At 38.4% G+C, this 22,372-nt stretch overlaps 1 protein-coding gene across 1 annotated transcript; it reads left to right on the top strand.

Annotated features, from left to right (window-relative positions):
* The first annotated feature begins 3,884 nt into the window (after positions 1–3,884).
* Positions 3,885–22,372, top strand: LOC121523250 (syntaxin-12-like). The gene is made up of 10 exons (XM_041808051.1): positions 3,885–3,965; positions 6,917–7,047; positions 11,586–11,655; positions 12,836–12,935; positions 13,563–13,700; positions 14,448–14,491; positions 16,691–16,796; positions 20,540–20,612; positions 21,529–21,611; positions 21,696–22,372. The coding sequence occupies exons 2-10, from the start codon at positions 6,948–6,950 to the stop codon at positions 21,786–21,788; spliced, it is 807 nt and encodes a 268-aa protein (XP_041663985.1). The 5' UTR covers positions 3,885–3,965; positions 6,917–6,947; the 3' UTR covers positions 21,789–22,372.

Here is a 22,372-nt window from a genome sequence, read left to right as displayed (position 1 = left end):
AACAAGAGGGGGTTTCCTTTTTCTCTGAAAAATGAAATGATTCAAATCTAAATGTGACTGAACCATAGGGGTTCAGCCTGCAGCTACGCTTTACTGTCCATCTCAGAATATCTTTTTCATTTGTACTTTTGGAAAAAAATTTTTTCTTTTTTTTGAGAAAATGTTTTAATCACGAGTATTCATGCATTAAAATTGTTGATGTATGGACTTTGTAACATTCGTATGGGGGTTTGAATAGTGAATTTTATCTGGAATCACAGCCTAATTTCAAATATGAACACATTTGTTGCTGGTTTTGTTGTAGAAGTAGATCATTTTTAAGTTTGCGTTAGGAAGTTTGAGCAGTTTTGACTTTTTTTATGACCTTATAAAAACAAGTTAAACAAGTTTTTCTCATTTCATAATAACACATCTTACGTGATGCCACATCTTGATAAGTAATGCTGTTTTTGTAACATGGTATATGGTATGATGAGAAATAAAACGTTTTATTTTCACTCATTAGATTAGAAAATAAGGCTCTTTTTGTTTTTCCCCATTCAGCCTTATGTCTAAATCAGCTTGAATTCATCAGTGTGAAAGTACGGAGTATCTTGTCTGCCTTTTACAGAAAAAAAGGTAAAATATCACTTTTCAAGAGCTCTTTGTGCTCTTTATGTTCTGGTTTAATATCCTGTATGGTCAGTTGTTCGTCATTTATCATCTTCATGCTCCTACAGATCCATATGTCTTCACCAGATTAAGGATCAGGTGAGAATACAGCGCTGAGAGCCAGAAAATGAAGTCTACTGTGCCAGAATGGATCCATCCAGAGCCTGTGCTGGGTTATTATTTTCTATGATTAGCCTCTCTGTGCTGTTATGCAACAGCAGAGCCAATCCTTCAGTGTTTAATGTTCCTAAAGTGGAATATAAGTTCCATCTGCTGCTATAAAAATGTTGAGGGAACCATTTTGAAATGAATTGCAGTAATGTACTGCAGACAGATCCTAACACTGAGCTCCTTGTTGCTGAAATGATGCTGCTATTTGATGCTTTGTGTTTTTCCCTGCATGTTACAGCTGGATTTGATTCCTGTCTTTACATTAATAGGAGGTATGTTGGGAGAAAACCCCTCGGTCCCTCTGCTCTGAGTCAAAGGTTCATATTTGTAAGTGGAGCAGACAGCGAGCAGGGAAATAAAGCAGAACTCCCAGGTTGTTGAGCTCTTTTTAGAGCAGCGGTCCTCCTTCTCACGCACCTTTGGGCTCCTAAACAGACGGACGATTGAACCTGACAGCGGCGATTAGGTGTGCTGTGTGTAGGACACAAAGATTAAAGACGGACTAATGTCAGGAACAGATCCTGCTGGTTTTCACTGCTCTCTGTCTTATATAAATACAGATAACAGTGCTGCAGAGAAGCAGCTTTAATATTGCATTCATTAAAAAAAGTGAAGTGCATGTTAAGGTTGAAAGAAATCATCAATACTTAAATACTTTTTTATGCCATGCATTTAATAGTGGTAGTCATTTTATTCTTAATAGCTGGAAGCATCAAAAGTACTGAATATTAAAAAATACCATGCCTGTTTGCCAGTATGTAAAATTCAGCCACCAGGGGGCTCCAAACCAAAACAATAACACAATATGACGAGTAAAGGAATTTGCACACGGAGTCCGTTTTAATGACCAGTTTTTTGCACATTAAAAAAAATCCAGCTCATGTTGTTCTAATCTTGTTTTCACTCTGAAGCTAAAGCTTTTGTCCCTTATTAGTTTTTGGAACAGGCTCAACTCTATTAAGCATTTTCGCATCCGTCATTTATAATCCTTGTATTATGTGGATACCAGCCATGCACACATAACAGATAAAGACATGAGTTTGTTCTCACAGCCACCTAATAGACTGAATTTGAAATTGCTCTCCATCTCTTTAGCTTGGCTCAGCTGTGGCGTACAACCTGGTGCTGTATGAAGATCTCTGTCAGGGTGAATGGATCAAGTGTGGTTTTTAAGGAGTGTCAGAACCACAGGCTCATCCTCTGCTAATTTTTCATTGACGTAAGGGGACGAAGCAATACAAATAAAATGCAACAAACTCAGTGCAAGGTTCAAGTGCGTGACGTTTTTTCAGATTATGGATCTGAAAAAAATGCATCTCAGCGTGAACTCAGCGTGCAAAGACCTTACAGCTCCACCCATCTCTACAGTTTTGAATCAAGGACTGCTCAATAAAAACAGCATCTTAAAGGTGTAGTTACTAAACAGAAAATCAGTGTTTTGTTTTCATTGATAGATTTATCATAATGAGGGAGAAATACATTTAACAGTGCACTTCTGCATTGACGCAACCGACCATGGGATCGATTCCTACCTTTGTTAGGTTTTTTTCTCTTCTTGGTCATTTTTGTCTAGATAGAGAAACCATCTTTATAAAAAAGGTCAGAGCAGACTCTATCTGCTCAGGAGGCTGAGGTCTTTTGGGGTGCAGGGGGCACTCCTGAAGACCTTCTGTGACTCTGTTGTGGCCTCTGCCATTTTCTACAGTGTGGTCTGCTGGGGGAACAGCATCACAGCAGCTGACAGGAAGAGACTGGACAAACTTATAAAGAAGGCCAGCTCTGTCCTGGGATGCCCTCTGGAACCTGTGGTGGAGAGAAGGATGACAGCCAAGCTGTCCTCCAAGATGGACAAAGACTCCTACCCCCTCCAACACACACTCACTGCACTAAGGAGCTCCATTAGTGACAGGATGCTTCACCCGATGTGTGTAAAGGAGAGGTGTCGCAGGTCTTTCCTACCTGCAGCTGTTAGGCTCCACAACAGAAACTGCTCAAAAATAATCTGTGCAATAACTAATATTGATATGTTTAATCTTTACACGTTTGTATATATATATATATATATATATATGTATGTATATATGTGTATATAGGTGTACATATAAATATCTCCACCACACCTAATCTGGAACATATCCAACTTGTTCATAACAGTTTGTAAATACTATTTAAATTTTGTATGTTGACATTTTATACTCCATGTATCTGTATTTATTCATGATCTTGAGCGCACTACTTTTATTTGTCCTCTATTTCTATTGTGTTATTGTCACCAATGGCCTGCTTTGTCTGTAATACTTTTTGCTGCTATAAATTGGAATTTCCCCTTGTGGGACTAATAAAGTAATATCTTATTTTATGTCAATTGCAAAGCAAAAACAGCAACTGAAAGTCGAAACGGGGAGGTTTAAGCTTTCTGTTAATGACATGAAACTGACCAGTAGTTTAGCTTTAACTACACAGTAGCACATTGAGAGAAGTATGACTCCACATCCGATCCAAAAACATCTGTTTCATTTAATTTCATTATATAGGTGTGACTTGAGCTGAGCAACCTTGTTGGAGATCTGTTTTCTCATTCTGTTAATGCCAATAACGAAAGATCATATTTTACTGTACAAATCCCAAGTAGTGACTCAGTAATTCATCCATCCATCCACTTTCTATACCGCTTATCTGTTTGGGGAATTCGGGTCAGTACTTAATTAAACTTTAAATTATTTGTTTACTTGAGCACATTTACTTATTGAGTAGTCTTGGAATTTTTCCACCTTCGATGCTGACAGCCCTGATAATAGTTACTATTTATATTACAACTTCTGCTTCTCACAACCTCAAAACCCCAATTACTCTATAAACATACTACTTTAATCTTGTTTTTTGGTATTTTCATGTAGGTTTACTCTCATTATGTTGAGCCGTTGATCCCTAAATTCCTGTTTTTCTTTTGTGGCCCTGTTACCTCTTCACATATTTTTTCTGTCATTTCATTCTTTATGAGTAAAGTTCCTTTTTAAAAAAAAACGCAGCATCACCGCGTGACCGCATACCATACGCCATTACGTCATTGCGGATCAGGAAGAGCACCAGTTTCTTGACGGAAGAACGTTACACCTCTGTGTATCTTTTAAACTGCTAAACAGGCGAGTATGACAGTTTTTAACTTCTGAATCTTGATTTGTGGTGACAGTATGCTGGTTTCTATGCATCTCTATTACTGATAAACACTATTAACGGTTTCAGGATGGGCAGTTTGAAATAAACAACAGAGAGCTGACAGGTTAGCATCAGTTAGCGTGGAGGCTAACAGCTGTGACAGCTGCCGCAACTTTAAACAGATGATCACAGAAAGCTACAGGAACTGTCTGGTCTAATATTAGGGGTTCAATATGTACTAAGACAATGTTAAACGTATCTTATCAGTATAACCTACAGACATAATTCGAGCTTATGTCATTGAACTTCATCTGTTTATATGATTCCTCGTTAGCAGGCTAACCTGTTAGCAGGCTAACTGTTGTTAACCTAGATTGGCTTAAAGCTCTGCTGTCAATAAAACAATAAAAACCTTACTGAACAATACTGGAAGCAAAATGTCAGACTCACAGCATGACTGTGTGACTTTATCTATCCTAATTTGAAAACGGGATGAAAAATATTATATAGATAAACGTTCTCATGTGACAGTGCGTTAACGTTTAATGTAAATAGACGATCTTTGTACAGGTGTCATTACTGTCTGATAGGGTTGGGAACATGAATCAGGAATAAGATCTCAATATTTGTAAGATTAGTGGCAATACACGATAATCATATGGATGATATTCTGTAGAGAAATAAGAAATAGACAAGAATTGTCAACTTTAGTATGATTTTAGTACAATCATAATTCCAAAAATGTAACTAAAAACAATGCAATGATTTTCAGATTTCAAAAACTAATATTTTATTTACAATAGAAAATATACAACATATCAGATGTTGAAACTGATCAATTTGAACATTTCATGAAAAATATTCGCTCACTTTGAATTTGATAACAGCAGCACATCTCAAAAAAGGAGTGACAGGGCAACAAAAGGCTGGAAAAGTAAATGGTACCAATGGTAAACAGCTGGAACACCATTTACTACTAGTTTAATTTGCAACAGCTCAGTAACATGACTAGGTATAAAAGGAGCATTTTAAAGAGGCAGAGTATCTCAGAAGTAAAGATGAGAAGAGGTTCACCAATCTGAGGAAAAACGTCTCAGAAACATGTTTCTCCATGTAAAATTGTGAAGACTTTAATTATGCCTTTATCTAGAGTAGGGGTGGGAATCACTAGTGGTCCCACGATACAATATTATCACTAATACTTGGGTCACAATTCAATATTATTGCGATTTTAAACATTTTGCAATACACTGAGTATTGCGATACCATGTATTACAATATACTGTGATCTGTACCATTTTTTTCAACTGTTAAGCTGATTTAGCGTTAGTCTTTCCTTCATGTTTGTCATATTTCTGCAGTATTTTATTTTCATGTAGCACTTCCTGCAGACCCCATGTGTCATGTTCTTTTGTGCCCTGCTTGTGTTCCTAATGTCCTTCCCCTGGTGCTGCCATGTTTGTTGTACTAACTTTCTCCTGCTCTATGACTGTCATCTCTGCTGACCTCACTGGACAAACAATTTTCCAAACAACTGATTTTATTTTTTCATTATCATGACTTCAGTTCAATTTAATAGCAATTTATTTAAAAAGAAAAAAAAATAACTTAGTGGACGAGACAATACGATATATCACCAGACAAAATATGGCAATACTATGATGTATCAATTTTTTCTCCCACCCCTAATCTGTAGTACATATTATCAAAGATTCAGAGAATCAGTTCAAAGGTCTGCATCTCTGATGGTATGAGGTCACTTGAGCACCTATGACTTGCACAGCTTACACACCTGTAAGGCACCATTAATGCTGAAAAGTGCGTGGGGGTTTTAGAACAACATATGCTCCATCCAGACAACGTGTCTTTCAGGGAAGGCCTTGATTATTTCAACAAGACAATGCTGAATTACATACTGCATGCATCACAACAGCATGACTTTGCAGTAGAAGAGTCTGGGAGCTGTATTGGCCTGAATACAGTCCAGACCTTTCACCAACAAAAATACATTTGGAGCATCATAAAAGGAAAAGTCCAGAAAAGAAGACTCAGGACTGCTTAACAGCTAGAATCCTACATCAGACAACATTCCTCTCCCAAAACTCCAGCAACTGGTCTCCTCACTTCCCAGACATTTACAAACTGTTGTTAAGAGAAAAGGGAATGCCACACAATGATAAACATGGCCCTGTCCCTTCCTATCTGAGATTCAAAATGAGCTAATGTTTTTGATGAAATAGTAGAATGTATCAGTTTCAGTATCTGATATATTGTTTACGTTCTATTGTGATGCAGTATGGGTTTATGGGATTTAAAAAATCACTGCATTCTGTTGTTGTTTACATTTTACACATAACCCCAACTTTTTGGAATTGGGTTGCTGAAGGTCAAACCGTATTGAGACCTGTTTGCAACAAAAATAGAAGCCCAAGACACCCAACTAACAATACATAAATAGATTCAAGCAATATTTTCTTATCTTATCCATTTGAAAATGAGTTTATTTCTATTAAAACTTCAGATTTAGACACTATTATTGACCCCAAAAGCATCTTAGCCATGTTCATAATAATTAAAATTTGACCATAACATGTCAACACTGACCAATCAACAAGTCAGTAAAGGACCACGGGGTACAAGATAGCAGAAAATTTAGAGTGTTAGTATTTCTCAGAGGTATCTGATACTGGCAACCTGAAGGCATTACCACAAACCCGTCCAAAGGAAGGTAGTAGCACTGAAGTATAAGCACCACTCTCTGAGCACAAGCCAATGGTAGTTTCTTTGTGTAGTAGAACAAGTCACATACTGTTCATATGTCTTTAAGGTCTTAATTAAATTGCAGTATTACCCAGCCCTACTTTTTTGTCATTTCATATCTTAAAACAAACATGGTGATGGTTCATACATCCCTCTCTGTCTCTGTTTACACCCACAGTTCATCCTAGCAGCACACTCCTCCAGCAGACATGTCGTATGGTAAAGCAGAGACGTACCGTCCCGTCCCCCGGGACTTCAACAGCCTCATACAGACCTGCAGCTCCAACATCCAGAAGATCACACAGAACAGTAAGTGCTCCCTGATTCACTGTGAGACAGGACTGTCATATTCTGAGAAAACAGGATACTGAATATTTTCTGACCAAGGTAATGATAGTTTTGTATTTTTCATTAGTTTTTATTTTTATTTCAATTTCACTTCCTGTGTTCCACTTCAGTTTAGTTTTTCTTAGGCTAGTTTTTACTACTGGTTTGTTAGTTTAGTTTAGTTTTTGTTTTGCAAAAATGCTTCGGTTAAGTTTAGTTTTTATTAGTTTTAGTGTTAGTTTTAGTTTTTTTCGGATACGTTAGGGCTGAGTGAACATCATACATTTTTAAAAACATATTCAAACAGGCTACTCTTCACTTATGACTTTATTTATTTAAAGGTGGTGTTTGAATACAACTCCAGACATAAAACTACCATTGTGCAAAGTCTTAACCAGTCAATTCAGGCCATTTTACACTCGCCAGACTTGGGTCTAAGTGCCACTCAGTATGGTTGTGTCAAAGACTAAAACTAAGGATATTTTGTCTCTATTTTTATTTTATTTTAGTTAGTTTTATAAGCACACTATACAGTTTTAGTTAGTTTTTCGTTTTTTTTTTTTGGAGAGCTTAATTTTAATTTAGTTTTAGTTAACTAAAATGATTTTGAAATTTTAGTTTTAGTTATTCAGTTAGTTTTAGTTAAGTATAATAACCTTGTTTCTGACAATGCTGGAATATTATAAACTCACTTTGTAAGATCAGTTGTGGCCTACTTTGAACACAAGTAACATGATGCTTTGACATTTAAGGTGTTTCACCAGCTGATAGAGACCCAACCTAGGCAGAAGTTACAACTTAAATATTTATGGTCAGGATCACTTCATAGACAAAAGTATTCAACCGGAAAAAAAAAACTATACCAATGAAGAATTTAATGACACTGTATTCAAATATATGTTTCGGGTCAGTGCTCTGTGTGGGCCAGTCAGGCACTTCCACACCAAACTCATCAAACCTTGTCTTCAAAGTCCTTGCTATGTGCACTGGGGCACAGTCATGTTGTAATAGAAAAGGGTCTTCCCCAAACTGTTGCCACAAAGTTGGAAGCATAGCATTGTCTAAAAATATCTTGGTAAGCTGAAGCATTAAGATTGTCCTTCACTGGAGATAAGGGGCCTAGCGCAAACCCTGAAAAACAGCCTCAAATCTTTATCCTTCCTCCAGTAAACTTCACAGTGGGCACAATACAGTCAGGCAATTAGCGTTCTCCAAGTAGCTGCCAAACTCAATCTCTGAACTCCACACTCCAAACTCCATCTGACTGCTGAACAGAGAAACATGATTTGTCACTCCATAGTCCAGTGTTGGCGTGCTTTACACCACTCCAACGCGTGGCACTGTACTTGGTGATGTTACGCTTGCATGCAGCCACTCAGCCGTAGAACCCCTTTCCATGAAGTTACCACTAGGGATGCACCAAAAATTCGGCCACCGAAAATTTTCGGCTGAAAATGCCCCAAAAGTGCATTTTCGGTTTTCGGCCAAAAGGCTTTTATCACCGAAACAAGGCCAAAACACGACATTGTGATGACGCAAGCAAAAACCGCCGCTAGCATGCGCTTGGATCAGTGGTAGGGGTACGCGTACGTGAAGGCAGATCTTAAAATACATGCCGGCTATTTAAGAAAAATAGCGCCTTTGTTTGCACGTCAGGAGCTACACGATTTTACAAGTATATGACGTACATTCTAAAATCACATTCGTGCTGCGAATGTCTGCGGTGTGTTTTCTCTGTCCTCTGATAAACAGTGATATTTTTTGAAGCGGAAGATAAAAAGGAGGTTTGTCCCTCTCTGTCCTTCACTCCGTGCATAACACGACACTTTTACGCACAGCCAGGCTGTCAGTGCCGTTTTTTTTTCACAGTTTCATTCACTGTTCCAGCGTAGTTTGCAGGAGGAGGGACTGACTTTTCATTCATTCTATGTCAAATATGATCAATAAGAGTAATAGGGAGCAGCTGAGGCTCGCGGTGAGAGGAGTTAACTCTCTCCAGAGCGCACAGACTGGCTCACCTGTTTGTGTTCAAGACTGTCCAGAGGAGTCATTTAGCTGGTTGATCCGGAGCTTTTATAAGTCGTATGTCTAAGGTCAGAGGAGACTGTGTTGGTAAATATTTCACTAAAGTCCCGTTAGCTTAAAAACAGCTCCAGCTGTGTGAGTTTCGCTCCAACGAGCGCACATGGTGGTGGTGGTGCCGATTTTTAAGGCAGACAGAGGAACAAAAACGTCCTCCTCTCCAACACCACCTGATGTTTGATATCTCCTCATATTTGTCTGTAGTCAGTGCTTGTGTTTTTACCTCTTTTTTTTTTTAGCCTGGTAGAGAGGGAGACAGGCAAAAGGCAGCCCGACATGTCCACATGAGCGCAAATGTGCTACTTAAATATCCGCAGCAATGTCGCGCTGCGAAATGATGTTGCAGGTGTGGAAGCTTGCTTTGACTCGCTACAGGTTCTAAATGTAAATATTTTGTGTAAATAATTTGCATGAAAAAATTGCGTATAGAGTGTAAGGACCTTAAGTTTATAAACTGGAGTTAATATTTTGTATGCTCTTAAATTTAATCACCCTTAAACCCCCTGAGTCTCCCCCATGGCAGGATGGTTTGACCCACACTGGCACATGCCTGTCAATCACTGTATTCACAACCTCTCCATTCATGAAAAGGTTTATGATTTATTTTTTGTGAAGAAATGCTGATCTATAACTAAGTTCATGATTTCAGTTTGAGAAAAGAGAAGTCTTTTTTATAACTTTTTTATTATTTACAGGTTTTTAGTTCTTTCTAGTTCTATGTTTTTATTTCAAAATTGTTCCAGAGAGACCACTGCAGCCGAGCAGAGTTTTGCACACTTCTGGGTTTAAAGCCTTTCCAGTCACTGTTTTCAACAGCTACATTAATTTGAATTGTAAATCAGTAAATTTGAAAATTCGTGGATAACAATAATAATTATATTTTAGTGTTAAAAATATCAGAGCTTCTACATATTGGTGTATTAACCATTGCAGAAACATGAAAAATGATTTTGGTAATTATCAATGCTGTTCATTTAGGGCAGCTGTGGCATAAACCTTACTTTGGGTGGTGGTCTAATAAATTTGTTAAGCACTGTATATGGTGTGCTGCTTTGTGGCGGAGTTGCTGTTGTTTCTAAACTCTTCCACTCTCTAATAATATCACTTATAGTTAACTGTGGAATATCCCGCAGGGCTGAAATTTCACAATGTCATCAGTTTCACAACCATCTTGTTGGTTAAGTGGCATCCATCACAGTACCAAACTTGAGCGTACTGAGCTCTTCAGAACGACCCATTTTGTATCACAAATGTTTGAAAATGGAGACTGCATGGCTAGGTGCTTGATTTTATACACCTGTGGCAACGGGTCTGATTGAAACACCTGAATTCAATTATTAACAAGTGGGGCCAAATACTTTTTCCATATCATGTATCTGTCAGTATCAATGACTTTTCAAGCCAGTATCTGCAGATACTGTAATCATGCTGATAACATCATGCATCCAGAGTCTTGACTCTACTAAGATTTTCCACTCTGGATATCTCTGAATCAAACAACTCTCGTGGTTGTCTTTGTCCTGCTACAAGACTTCCCAAACTCTCCTGTTCTTTAATTAGTATTTTGTCTCACTGCTACTAACCATCTCTGGAACCACATCCGTCTCCTTGCTATGATAAAAAACAGCCATAGACAGAGAACCAAGTTCGCTATTGTGTCCATGTTCTCCATTGCTACTGTTTTGGATGCTATGGCAGGTTCCTGCAGCTGTGCAGTGACCACCCTGCCTACTTTTAAGAGGAACTATTAAGTACTGTAATGGAAAATGAAGATCCTGGTACCAAAACCAGTAGAATCAGTGCCAGTAGTGATAATGTTTGAGGAGTGGGCTAACTAGATTACATCCCCCAAAAATACAAGTTCATCTTCGTAAAAGTCCCCAATTATCATATTGTTGATGCTTTTTATTTTGAAACATTTATACCAGGAAATGAAGTGATTTTAGGAGTCAGAAATGAACACAACTCAGGTGACTGAAAATCCAAACAAAAAACTTGGAATGTATCTTTATACCGGACAGATTGAGTTAGAAGCTCCTAAAAAATACTTCAAAAACTAGCCACTGCACCAATTGTTAAACTAACAACAGAAGGATGGACTTCCTGTGACACATGAAACCATATGACTGTACAGAAATCCTAAATATGATTCATTATTTTTAAAAGTGAGTGGTATGAACTGAATCATGACCTCTGTGAAGTGTCACACCCCTACAGGAGAGGGCTAGGGTCTTTATCCAGGCTATCAACCAGTACCAGAATAAAAAGCACTTATTGGCCCTTTAATGATGTTTGAAAAGAGAGCTATTTGCTACAACAGATTGTTATTATGTGTCCAGTAATCAGAACACTTCCCTGCTGGTTTTCTTTTCTGTTATATTTTAATGCAGATGTATTTCTCTATTATAATATTAAGGCTAACGTGTGATTGTTGACAGCTGCCCAGATAAAGAGCATGGTGAACCAGCTCGGGACCAGACAGGACACCAGTGAGCTCCAGGACCGTCTGTAAGTACCATCAACACAAACACACAGGATGTGAACTAGGGATAGTCAGTTTATTTGTCTAATTTATTATTATTTTACAGGGACAGTACATATTAGTCACTGTTTCTGTAAATATGCTAGAATTAGCCTAAAAGACTAGTTTCCATCTTCAGTCCCTGGCCAGATGTTAAAATAGGCTCCCTAGAAGAACAAAATAAAACAAGAAAGGGCAAGGAAAGAAAATAGATACAGTAATTAGGTTGCAAACAACACCTTGTGATTAAAAATAGCTAAAAACTGAAAATAGATATGACATGACAGTGTTGGAGTGGGCGGGTAGGTAACCATAAGCATAAAATACATAAAACATGCAGTACAAACATGAGGCAGCGTTTGGCTAACATTAAAAGAAAACAAGAAACAACATTAGGCAAATATTATTATAGGCATCCAGGCAGGACCTTCCAGAGCATATGCGACCAGGCCTGAAATTCTTTTTGTAACTGGGGGGAAACTCCAGGGGTTGTTGGAAACTTAAACACACTCTGATGTGTTGTTATCCACTTACTTTGCATTAAATGTTTGTATTTAATTGGCATCACTTTGTAGAAATCTGTATTCACTCTGACATTACAGACTTGTATTTATTTATTAGTCATTTTTTGGTTAAAAAAAAGAACTATATGTTGACCATGATTGATTTATAAAATCAGAAAAAAAGTGAAACTTCCAATACTTTTTAGGCATTGTACATAACAAAGTTCAGTTTAATAGAGCGTTTCTGAAATGAAGAGATCAGAGCATCTCTACACTATAGCTGTATCATATGACACAAATGCTTTCTTCTTCTTTGGTTATATAATGACAGTTAGAAAACAGTATATAGATGTGCCACTGCCTATTCAGGCAGCAGTACTGAACAACAACCAGGCTATGTAGAAAATAATGCAAAAGTTGTTTTGATATGTGATAAAAATCCTATGAAGTCTATGAATTTTTATCCATTAATGACTTTTCAAGTATTTCTAGATCTTGCCCAGTGTGCAGTGTTTCATTACATTTTATAAACTCTCCCAAATAAACAAGTCTCATGCATTATTTACAAACAGTGTCGACTGGACCAGATGGAAAACGGTGCATTTAAAAGAACTCAGCTGTGGAAGACATCAGTCTTAAAGGTTTTCTCTATCTTTTTGTGCAGGCAGCAGATGCAACACTACACCAACCAGCTGGCCAAAGAGACCAACAAACACCTGAAGGAGCTGGGCTCCATCTCTCTGCCAGCATCACCCTCTGAGCAGGTAGAGGCCAAACCATCACTCATATGTACCTCCTTTATTCACCATTGCTGTACCTTACACTTTTATCTGTACAGCAGAAGTGAATGTAGAGGGAAAAAGACCTTGCCCTAATTGTACAAAAGTAGGGATACATGAAACTATTGGTCAAATATGAGTTACAGCAAATTATACCTTGAAAAATTAGTCATCTATGGTTGTGAATATTTCTGCCAATATATAGTGGTGGGTGGCTGGGGTTTATGCCTCTATTAAAGATTTGTGTACCAGCCCTGGTGTTACGTTAAACTTTGAGTTCCTCACAAAATATCAGTTTGCATCAAACAAGTTCTGTGTAATCTTCTGATTGGTTCTGCTCGCTGTAAACAGAATGTTTATCTTAGTTATTAATAAGAGGATCATGTAATTTTTCTCTCAGATTTACATACTGTGTTCTCTATTTGATTAACAAGACGTAGAAAAATATTTTTTTATATTTTAAGAAAATATGTCCATGTTTGAAATGCTTTCCACACAAGTTTTTCAACTGTTTACTTTGCTTGTTTGGCACATTTTAATTCTGTGATGATGCCCATGTTGTGTCTTTCCCCACTCTCATCCTGTCGTCTTTCTTTCTGTGGGCTCATCCAGAGGCAGCAGAAGATCCAAAGAGATCGTTTGATGAATGATTTCTCAGCAGCTCTCAACAACTTCCAGGCCGTTCAGCGTCGGGCGGCAGAGAAAGAGAAAGAGTCCGTGGCCAGAGCACGAGCTGGATCACGTCTGTCGGTAAGAAGGAATCTGAGGAAGACTCACCTGATGATGTTAACATGGATTAAAGTTCCCCGTCGCCACGATGGATTTCCGTCTCAGCTTTCTGTCCTTGAAAAATTTTGGCCCCCAGGAAAAACTAATTGGGGAACCTTGCTATAGCTCATTCGGAAAGACAGAAAGAAACAGCTGTCACTTGAGGCATTTGGTTTCACAGCATTTGATATGGCTGTTCAAAGTAAAATAAATAACTTGCACTGAAAAGTTATGGAGATGGTTGAATATTTGTATGACTACATTATATCTGAGTTAAGCCTTGCAAAACTGTTTTATTGAATAGATTGAAAACAGTGAAATGACATTAAGGCAAACTAACAGAAAAGCTGTTCAAAATTGCCCTCTTCCTTTAAAATGCTATTGGTCTTGAGAATCTTAATAGTGTAGGTGAAAGTCTTTTTACAACTCAAATGCTTTATTAGAGAACATACTGTTCTGTGTGAATGCCCTTGGGCTAAGAGCATGTACACAGTATACTCCTTTTTACATGAAAACCTTTGGGAAGTGACTGATAGGCAGAAAAAAAGGCTCTTACATGTGTGGCATGGTGAGTTGATGGTCGGGTAATATGATTTGGTGTCAAAAAAAAAATTTCAGTCAAAAGATTTTTTTTTTTTTTGCTTTAACCCCTGTGTTAACGGGAGAAAAGAGATATAACTTGAGAATCATAACAGCTTTTCATAATGATATTGTTTTTTTCTCCTTCAGGCTGAAGACAGTTCTCGAGATGAAAAACTTGTTTCCTTCGATAAGTAAGTCATGTTTTTAACTCTGAGATTTATCTTCAAGTAATCTGTGAAATATCATAATGAAATCATCATAATGATCCAAAGAGTTTAAAATCTTTAAAGTCAGTATATTATTTCATGAAATAATGATAAATGCCAATAAGATGCATTAAATCCTCCTGTTCTTATAGTAGTGTCCTATGTGTAGTACACATGTAGATTAACCTTGCATAGCAGATGGATACGCCCATTTCAGTGTTTCTCACTGGTGAATTCATCTTGGTAAGCTCCCGTCTGAACAGTTTGTGCCCGGTTAGAAAGTGACACGACCAATCAGTGACGAGGGGCAGTACTTTCTGGCATGGCAGAGTCGTGACGTATGCAAGCAGCAACAAGAGGCCAGTGCAATTATGGCAGAAGACATAAGCGTGGATGCTAAAGCACCAGTTTTATCAGAACTTGACAACATTTCTTTTTTAAGAGAAGAACAAAGAACAGCAGTGAGTTGTTTTCTTTTCAAAAACGCCAAAGTCGTTGTCATGTAGACATGTCTACAGTTGCGTTATGCAGTACCCTATGGAGTTTAGTCCTCGGTAGGGGTACAGCTCCATAGTAGCTACGTCACGTGTTTATTTGCCCTGAATGGCCTGTAAAGATGTGTCAGACAGAACGCTCATCCAATCACCCTTCGAGTTTTTTTCAAAGGCTCTGCCCTTTCCCAAACGCTGTGTATGAGAGGTTTACCAGATGGATGTGTGAGGGCCAGGTTACATGTAGATGGGTACTTTCAAAAACTTTTTTTTTTTTTTCCTGTGGGTTTTAGCCGAGATAATGTGGTTGGATATCATTTTTCTCTTTAATGTATCAGTTGGACCCAGGCAGCAGTCTAAGCATGCTCCACAGTCGCCATGCTGGGCTTTGACCCAGAAGCTGAACAGCACAAATGTTTAGTGTAGCAGGAGCTGTGTTGTTGTCTGCCTTGGCTTTCACCTTAAGTAAGAGGTGGCGCTCATCTTATCTGAGCCAAAATTAAAGAGTAGCATATGTATGCAATGTGCGTTGCTGTGAAATTTGTCCATGTTTTTACTGTTATACAAGCAACATGTTAGCCACTTGCTGATTTTTTTGGAATATCGACAAAAGAGTCTATAATAGCTTGCCTAAAGAAGGCATATTATATATTGCCAAAGTACAGTGTACATTTTAGGACATCCTTAGGTCTCAGAGTCAGGTGTAAAATGTCAAAGGAAAAAGCAGCAGGTCTCAGGAAAACTTCTGTCATGTGTCAGACTTCAGATGAAAAGGTTTCAGGAAAAACCAATCAGGTCTCAGGAATAAAGACCCCGACAAAAGGAAAAAAGTTGAGCAAGCAAACGTCCTTTAAAGGTCACTGTAAATGCCCCTACTGTTAAACTTCTTCCAGAATGAAGATTTCTAGAAAACTCAGCTTACAACATTCATGTATAGATGAGAAAAGTGATTTCGGCTTCTCGCGTCACACTGTGCTGCAGTTTGTCCTCTGTTTTATGTCACTTGTGTGCAACGTTCACTTCTGTTTCCACAGCAACAGCAGACGTAGCTAAACATGATGACCAAAGTGTAGTCCTTACATAAAAAACATATATATACATATAGTATGGTCTGAATAAAGTTTTTCAGCCAATGATCTGTGTCTCCAAAGTCTAAATATGGAGCCAACAACTTAAAAAAGGCTATGGTTTGATAATTAAAAGCTTTTTGTCTGAATAAATTGGAAAATTCCCTGGAATCTGTTTATTAAACAGTAAAAACAAAGCTGTGCTTTACATCTGCAAAATCTCTGCTGCCCTCTGCTGGACATATTTGATAATGCAGCACATCTCTGCCTCTTGTTTCTGTTGTTTTAAATGTAACATGTTATCCACAAATAACGTCTTAAACATTTGATCATTCAATTATTTATGACACAATATTATAATAATAGTAACAATAAAAATCTGAAATAATGCCTGTTTATTTACTTTGTTTATTGGTCCTTCTTTATTTAGGCATTAAACTCTTCAGTATAGAGCCATTACTCTGATGTCTAAGGACTGTTGGTGTGTTGTGATAATTATGAGACATAAGCAGAACATTCAAACAGCACTGAGAAGGCAAAAAAGAAGATATCAGCCTAAAGTCACAGAAGTATGGAGGAGGATCAGCTGAAGTTTGTTGACATCATCTGTTGTGTTTTATTTGAAGCCAAGACGACTGGGGCCAGATGACAACTCAAACAGAGGAGGTAGCGATCACTGAGGAGGACCTGGAGCTCATCAAGGAGAGAGAGACCAACATCAGACAGCTGGAGGTCGGCCATCTTTATTCTTTATTACATTCATTCATAAACGTTCACTTACGACTTGATTCATTCACTATGACACACTATGTGGAATAAAATGGTCAGTTTTTGGGGTGGTTGGGTCCCTTTAACCCCCTGACTGCCAGATTGTGCTATAATTAGGCTTGTATCTTGTGGTCTGACCTCAAAGGTAAAGTCTTTGGACTTCCAGTTATTGTATTACTAGGTGAAACCCTGCAAGGGCAAGGTCTTCTTCTGTTGATATCTTTAAGAGAGGTTTGAAGGTTTATGTTCACATCTAGGCTAGAGACTGTTAAAATCTGACATTGTTCTCCATTTTCCAAGTTTCAAATGTTTTCATATTAGGTACAGTTGTTTTGTACCATGCCCAAGCATGATCACTCCCCCTCCCCTCTCCCCTGGTAGTCAGCTTTCACATCAGTAACATCGCTCTATACCTGAGCTCACTTGTGTATGAACACAGTCCTTTACAGTAGGTGGAGGTATGAACGTAGTTTGGTTTGCAAATCAACCAAGAAGAAGAAGGAAGAAGACACAACCTTGGCAACAACTACGGTCAACATTTGTCTATCCTCCGTGTGGACAGTGAAGTCCATCCTGCTACTATGGATGTGTTTTATGATTTTTAGAGATGGCAACAACAACCTTGTTCCTACTTCCTCTTCACCTACCGTGCAGCTCATAGGATGAATTGGGCCCATGCTGCATGGATATGATGGTTTTTGTAGAGAGAGGAGACGCTTAGAGTTTACTTTACAGCTCCATTTACTGATGATATTTGGGCACGGTTGCTTTCACATCACCTGTGGACTGTGCCTAGATACACATAAATCATGCCTTAGACCACCTCTTCAAGCCAACTTGGGCACAGAAACAGATTTTAGGGTGAAATGTACTTGGATCTGGACCCTGGGACCTAATGTGAAATCACATTAAGTCCCTGAATGAAAACCACTATGTAAAAACAGAAATAGGTGGGCCTAAAAATAGATTTATCCTTGTTATTTGGGAAAATGGCCCTTATTAATTTGAGAATGAATTGTTCATCGATCAAACAAGCCAATGTTGTTATGCTCATGTGTTTTAAATCCCTTAACATGACTAAAATCTTTCTTTATGTTGTCCTGCAGACCACATCAAGGCTAACATAGAGAACCAGGACAGACACTCATAGTGCTGGGTTTCACTTTCACTTTTGATTCCAGCTTCCAATGATCATGAAAAGAAGATAACTGAAATGAAACAGTGACTTTATTGTATACTGTGTTGCAATCATTGTGTCCATAGTCCACCTTTGTCTAAAGCACAGCATGTGCTCTGCCTACCACCAAAACAGCTCTGGCTTTAATTTAAGTGAGGAGCAGAGAGAGTCTAACCTTACACGCCAGATAAGAGTGTTTCTTATATCCATTGTATGGATATATTTCACATTCATCTGAGAAAGATCCCATAGAAAGCATCTGGGAAGGGCAAGACTTTTCAAAAAAAAAACTCTGAAGGTGATTGGAGGAACATTCTGTCTGTCGCATTCATGACAGGCCAATCGGAGTGACAAGACAAAAATGAGGTGTGCTACTGCTGCTGTTGACTGTTAATGGTGCAGCGTCTCTTGGAATAAAATTGATGCCAAGGCTGATCAAGAGAAGTGCAATTATGTTTTCTCTGCCAAGAGAAGCTCTCAGTGTGGCTCTTTACTCTTGTTTTAAACATGGGCCAGTTCCTATTAAACTTCCACTTTCCTATAACTACATCTGAACTAATAGCTACTGCAGTAGCAGCCATTGGATACACCGGCAAACCCCAGCAGTAATGATTGCCATGCCCATGCTGAAGCAGACCAGGAGAAGAACAAATCCATCTTTTCTGTCATTAAAGGTTTCAGTGTTGCTCTCTGCCTTCGTTTTAAAGAACAAATGTTGTCCAGTTCTGACAAAACTACCACTGTGGCTATGTCCGAGCTAATCACTCCACGAGCAGCCATTGTACACAACCACTCACCATACAACTAACCACTACCTCATAGGAATTGGCGATAATAGGTAATACCGTATACCAGGGTATTAAAAAAAAAAGCCATGGTATTGCTTCAATTACCGTCATCAAGACAGGGCCATGTAATGAGTGTATGTTTTAAAACAAATATTTTATTTTTATTTAAATTTGTCTTTGTACAATAGGGTAAAGATGTCATATAGCCAAGTTATTACGCACAGAGACACAGAGAGAGAGAAGAGGTAGAAAGGAGACAAGGGAGGATTTGATTCTGTAACTCTGCTTACCTGTAAGGTGTGAAAACAAAGGCTTCAACTTTAAGTCACTTCTAGCTAGGAATGAGTGGTAATACCATATGCTGAGGTATCAATAAATATTCATGTTATTGCTTTAATCACTGTCATGAAGACAGTACTGCGTAAAAAGCGCATGTTTAAAAATACCTTGAGAGCCTTGGTCCATTCCCACCAGCAGCACCACTGTGTGTGTGAAGATGCTTTAAAGTAGATGAAAAACGTCTGTTAATAATGTAGGGGCAATTTGGTAATCAACGAACGTGCGCATATATATCGGCGCATTGAAACTCATGCGCCATGGCCTGGCACAGTGCTGCATGCCATCACGGTATGGTCTTCTGTAAAGGCAACCCAGGAAACATTCGCTGCTGGCTGTACTATAATCCATGACGATGTGAGAACGTAAAAGTATTTTAATCCATCTTTCTGACTGTAGATCGATGATTATAAATTATGAAGTTTATTAATAACCACATGCAACCACATCCTGCAGTAGCAGGACCACTGGGCACAAAAAAAACATTGAATAGTTTAAAAGTGTTCAAAATTAGTTTTACTGCTTTTTCATGTTTCATAGATGAAGGTAATCAGTGCTCATGGGTTATTTTAGACATAGAAGTAGTCCCTAACGTTTTATAAGCTTCATATAAAGTGAACTCACAGCTGGACGGAGCTTGGCATTGTTGCACTATGAGGAAATAATATTAAAGGCCAATCTTTCATCTGTTTAAAAGCACACTGAACATTAACATTCATTAACATTACCTTACAGGTGGTAATACCATATACCCCGGTGAAATCTGGGGAGGATTGATGGTATTGAAAAATGGATACCGCCCAATCCTACTACCTCGTAACTCTCACACACTCATGCCAAAGCAGGTTAGCAAAAGAGCAAAATATCTTTCACATCTTGAAAAGCTTCTGTCTTGTTTTTATTCTTTATTTCATACAGAAATGTGTCCCAGTTCTAGTAAAACTGATGCTATGCTAAAGCAGCATCCAAGTTAATCACTGCACTGGAGGCAGCCATTGCAAACGGCTTCAAGTCCAACTAAACCCTGCCCATAGTTACTGCTTCATTGTCCTCAAATACTGCTGATTGGTCTGAGCAGTGTTCGGTTCGGCACAAACATTGTGGATTGGAGCTTTTCAAGATGGATTTGCTTGATGACAGAGATGGAGTCTGGCAAACCCATCTGCTTTGCAAAGTTAGAGGGGGCCATGGCACACTTCCCACTAGTTTGAAAAGTAAAGAGAGCTAAAGAAGAGGAAAAAAAGACAGCCATTGAAGGACACACAAGAAACTTATTTAACCATTTGAAATTTAATGCTCAGATGCATATGTTCTAAAATCAGTGAATTATTGTGTTTGATAATATCTTTATCATATTACGCCTTCCTCCAGGTCCTCTGATTGATTTTGACATTTTGATTTTTCAGTCTGACATCCTGGATGTGAATCAGATCTTTAAGGACCTCGCTGTGATGATCCACGACCAGGGAGAGATGATCGGTGAGTGATTCAAGGTTTGATCTTTCAAGGCTTGGAGAATCATTGTTTATTATAGCAGCTGTTTGAATGACATCTTAGTCTTTAAATGGCAATGGGTATCAGATTTAGTCTCATTTAGGTAATTCAGAAGGTTTTAGTCTAAATTTACACTGTAAAATTTAAAAATGTTTTTTGTAAAGTTTAAGCTGAATTATATAGTCCTTAAATTTTAGAACATCCTCTCCCAAGCTGCAGTACTATGCAGTCAAATATGAAACCTGAAAGTTTTCTGTTGCTGTCAAAATCCTCCAACAAACACATGTGAGTAATAGTATTTACCTCCATATTTTGATTTTGTAAACAGTGAATTCAATGTGAAATGCTTACTTTTCAGAGACATTCATGTTATTAGGAAAGCATTTGTGGAGTCATAAGACACAACCAGCCACCACTGTTTATTTTGTTTTGATCAGGTTTCTACAAAGTCACCAATATAGTCCTCTCTGATATTAATCTCTCTAAATTCTCTCTCTGAATTATTATTATTAACCTATGGGCTTACTACAAAGTTTGCAGGGTCTTTTCAGGGCTGATTTGAGTGGATTAGGATGAGAACTGACCCGCAGCAGCAGTAGATGAAGTTTTTTTTATATCTAAAACAGTGAAAGTTGCCACATTTTGATGAAAATCCGACCCCTGTTCATGCTCGTTGTCACTTGCACACACGTAAGCCCCTCCCACTCTCTCGACTCTGCTTATATTTTGATAGGCAGATCGTATGCATAGGGAAGAAATATCCCATATTTTGAATTTCTGTGAGCCAACCACAGACATTTTAGTCTTGTTTCATTAACAATATGGTTGACAGGGAAGGAAAAGGTCCAAACATGAACATTTTCCTCTTTAAATGGGACTCTTCTTTGTTTTCTGTCTGCAGACAGCATTGAGGCGAACGTAGAGAACGCCGAAGTTCATGTAGAGCGGGGAACGGAGCAGCTGCAGAGGGCCGCCTACTACCAGGTGAGTATGTGGCTCCATTCTCATACTTTTACCTGCTGTGATGTCACAGTGATGTAATTTCCTCTCTCTGTCTCTTTTTCTCAGCAAAAGTCCAGGAAGAAGATGTGCATCCTGGCCATGGTGTGCTCCATTGTGCTCGTCGTACTCGGCATCATCATCTGGCAGGCTACTAAATGAACTGACTCCACCCTACTCAAGTCACAGCTATATTTTCCTCCGCCCCCTCCCACCTGCAATACCTGCTCGGAATCACCAGAAGAAGAAGAGGAGGCCAATGAGCATGGATGAAACACTGATGTGATGGAGCCTGATTGTGTAAATTTAGATTCCTTATGATGAAGGACGGCGGCCTGAGGTGGAGGTGGGGAGCGAGCTGAGATATGACCTTCTTTAAATTGCTTTGTTCATTCTTCTTTACTGCACTAACACTAGCTGTCACTGTATTTCAGATGTTTATTTCAGTACGGGCTTCATGACAAAACACTACTTGTTGAAGTAGAAGAATCCGTGGTTTTTAGGGGCTGTAAATTATTTTTCTGTGGGGTCGTGGCTGCTGCTCGGACAGGAAGCAGAAGGTGTATTATACATGTTGTACAATGAAAGCATTATATCCATGTGTAAATATTCCACAGTGCTGCGATGTATTCTGCTGAGAACATTCTGGATGATAAATAATGACAGTATCTCTGAATGAAACATCAAACATTTTTATTGATTTCTATGACTCCTGATGAGAAGCGTAATAAATGTCTTAAACACCA

This window comes from Cheilinus undulatus, linkage group 16 (genome assembly GCF_018320785.1).
Source record: "Cheilinus undulatus linkage group 16, ASM1832078v1, whole genome shotgun sequence".
In the NCBI taxonomy this organism is placed as follows: domain Eukaryota; kingdom Metazoa; phylum Chordata; class Actinopteri; order Labriformes; family Labridae; genus Cheilinus; species Cheilinus undulatus.
Note: the sequence above shows the minus strand (reverse complement) of the source record. Positions and strands in the feature narration are given on the sequence as shown.

Bases quoted from the DNA above. Each gene is read 5' to 3' on its own strand.
- LOC121523250 (XM_041808051.1), top strand. From the start codon at position 6,948: ATGTCGTATGGTAAAGCAGAGACGTACCGTCCCGTCCCCCGGGACTTC. The intron at 12,936-13,562 runs GTAGAGGCCAAA...GGGCTCATCCAG, and splicing joins CAGCATCACCCTCTGAGCAG to AGGCAGCAGAAGATCCAAAG. The intron at 21,612-21,695 runs GTGAGTATGTGG...TCTTTTTCTCAG, and splicing joins AGAGGGCCGCCTACTACCAG to CAAAAGTCCAGGAAGAAGAT.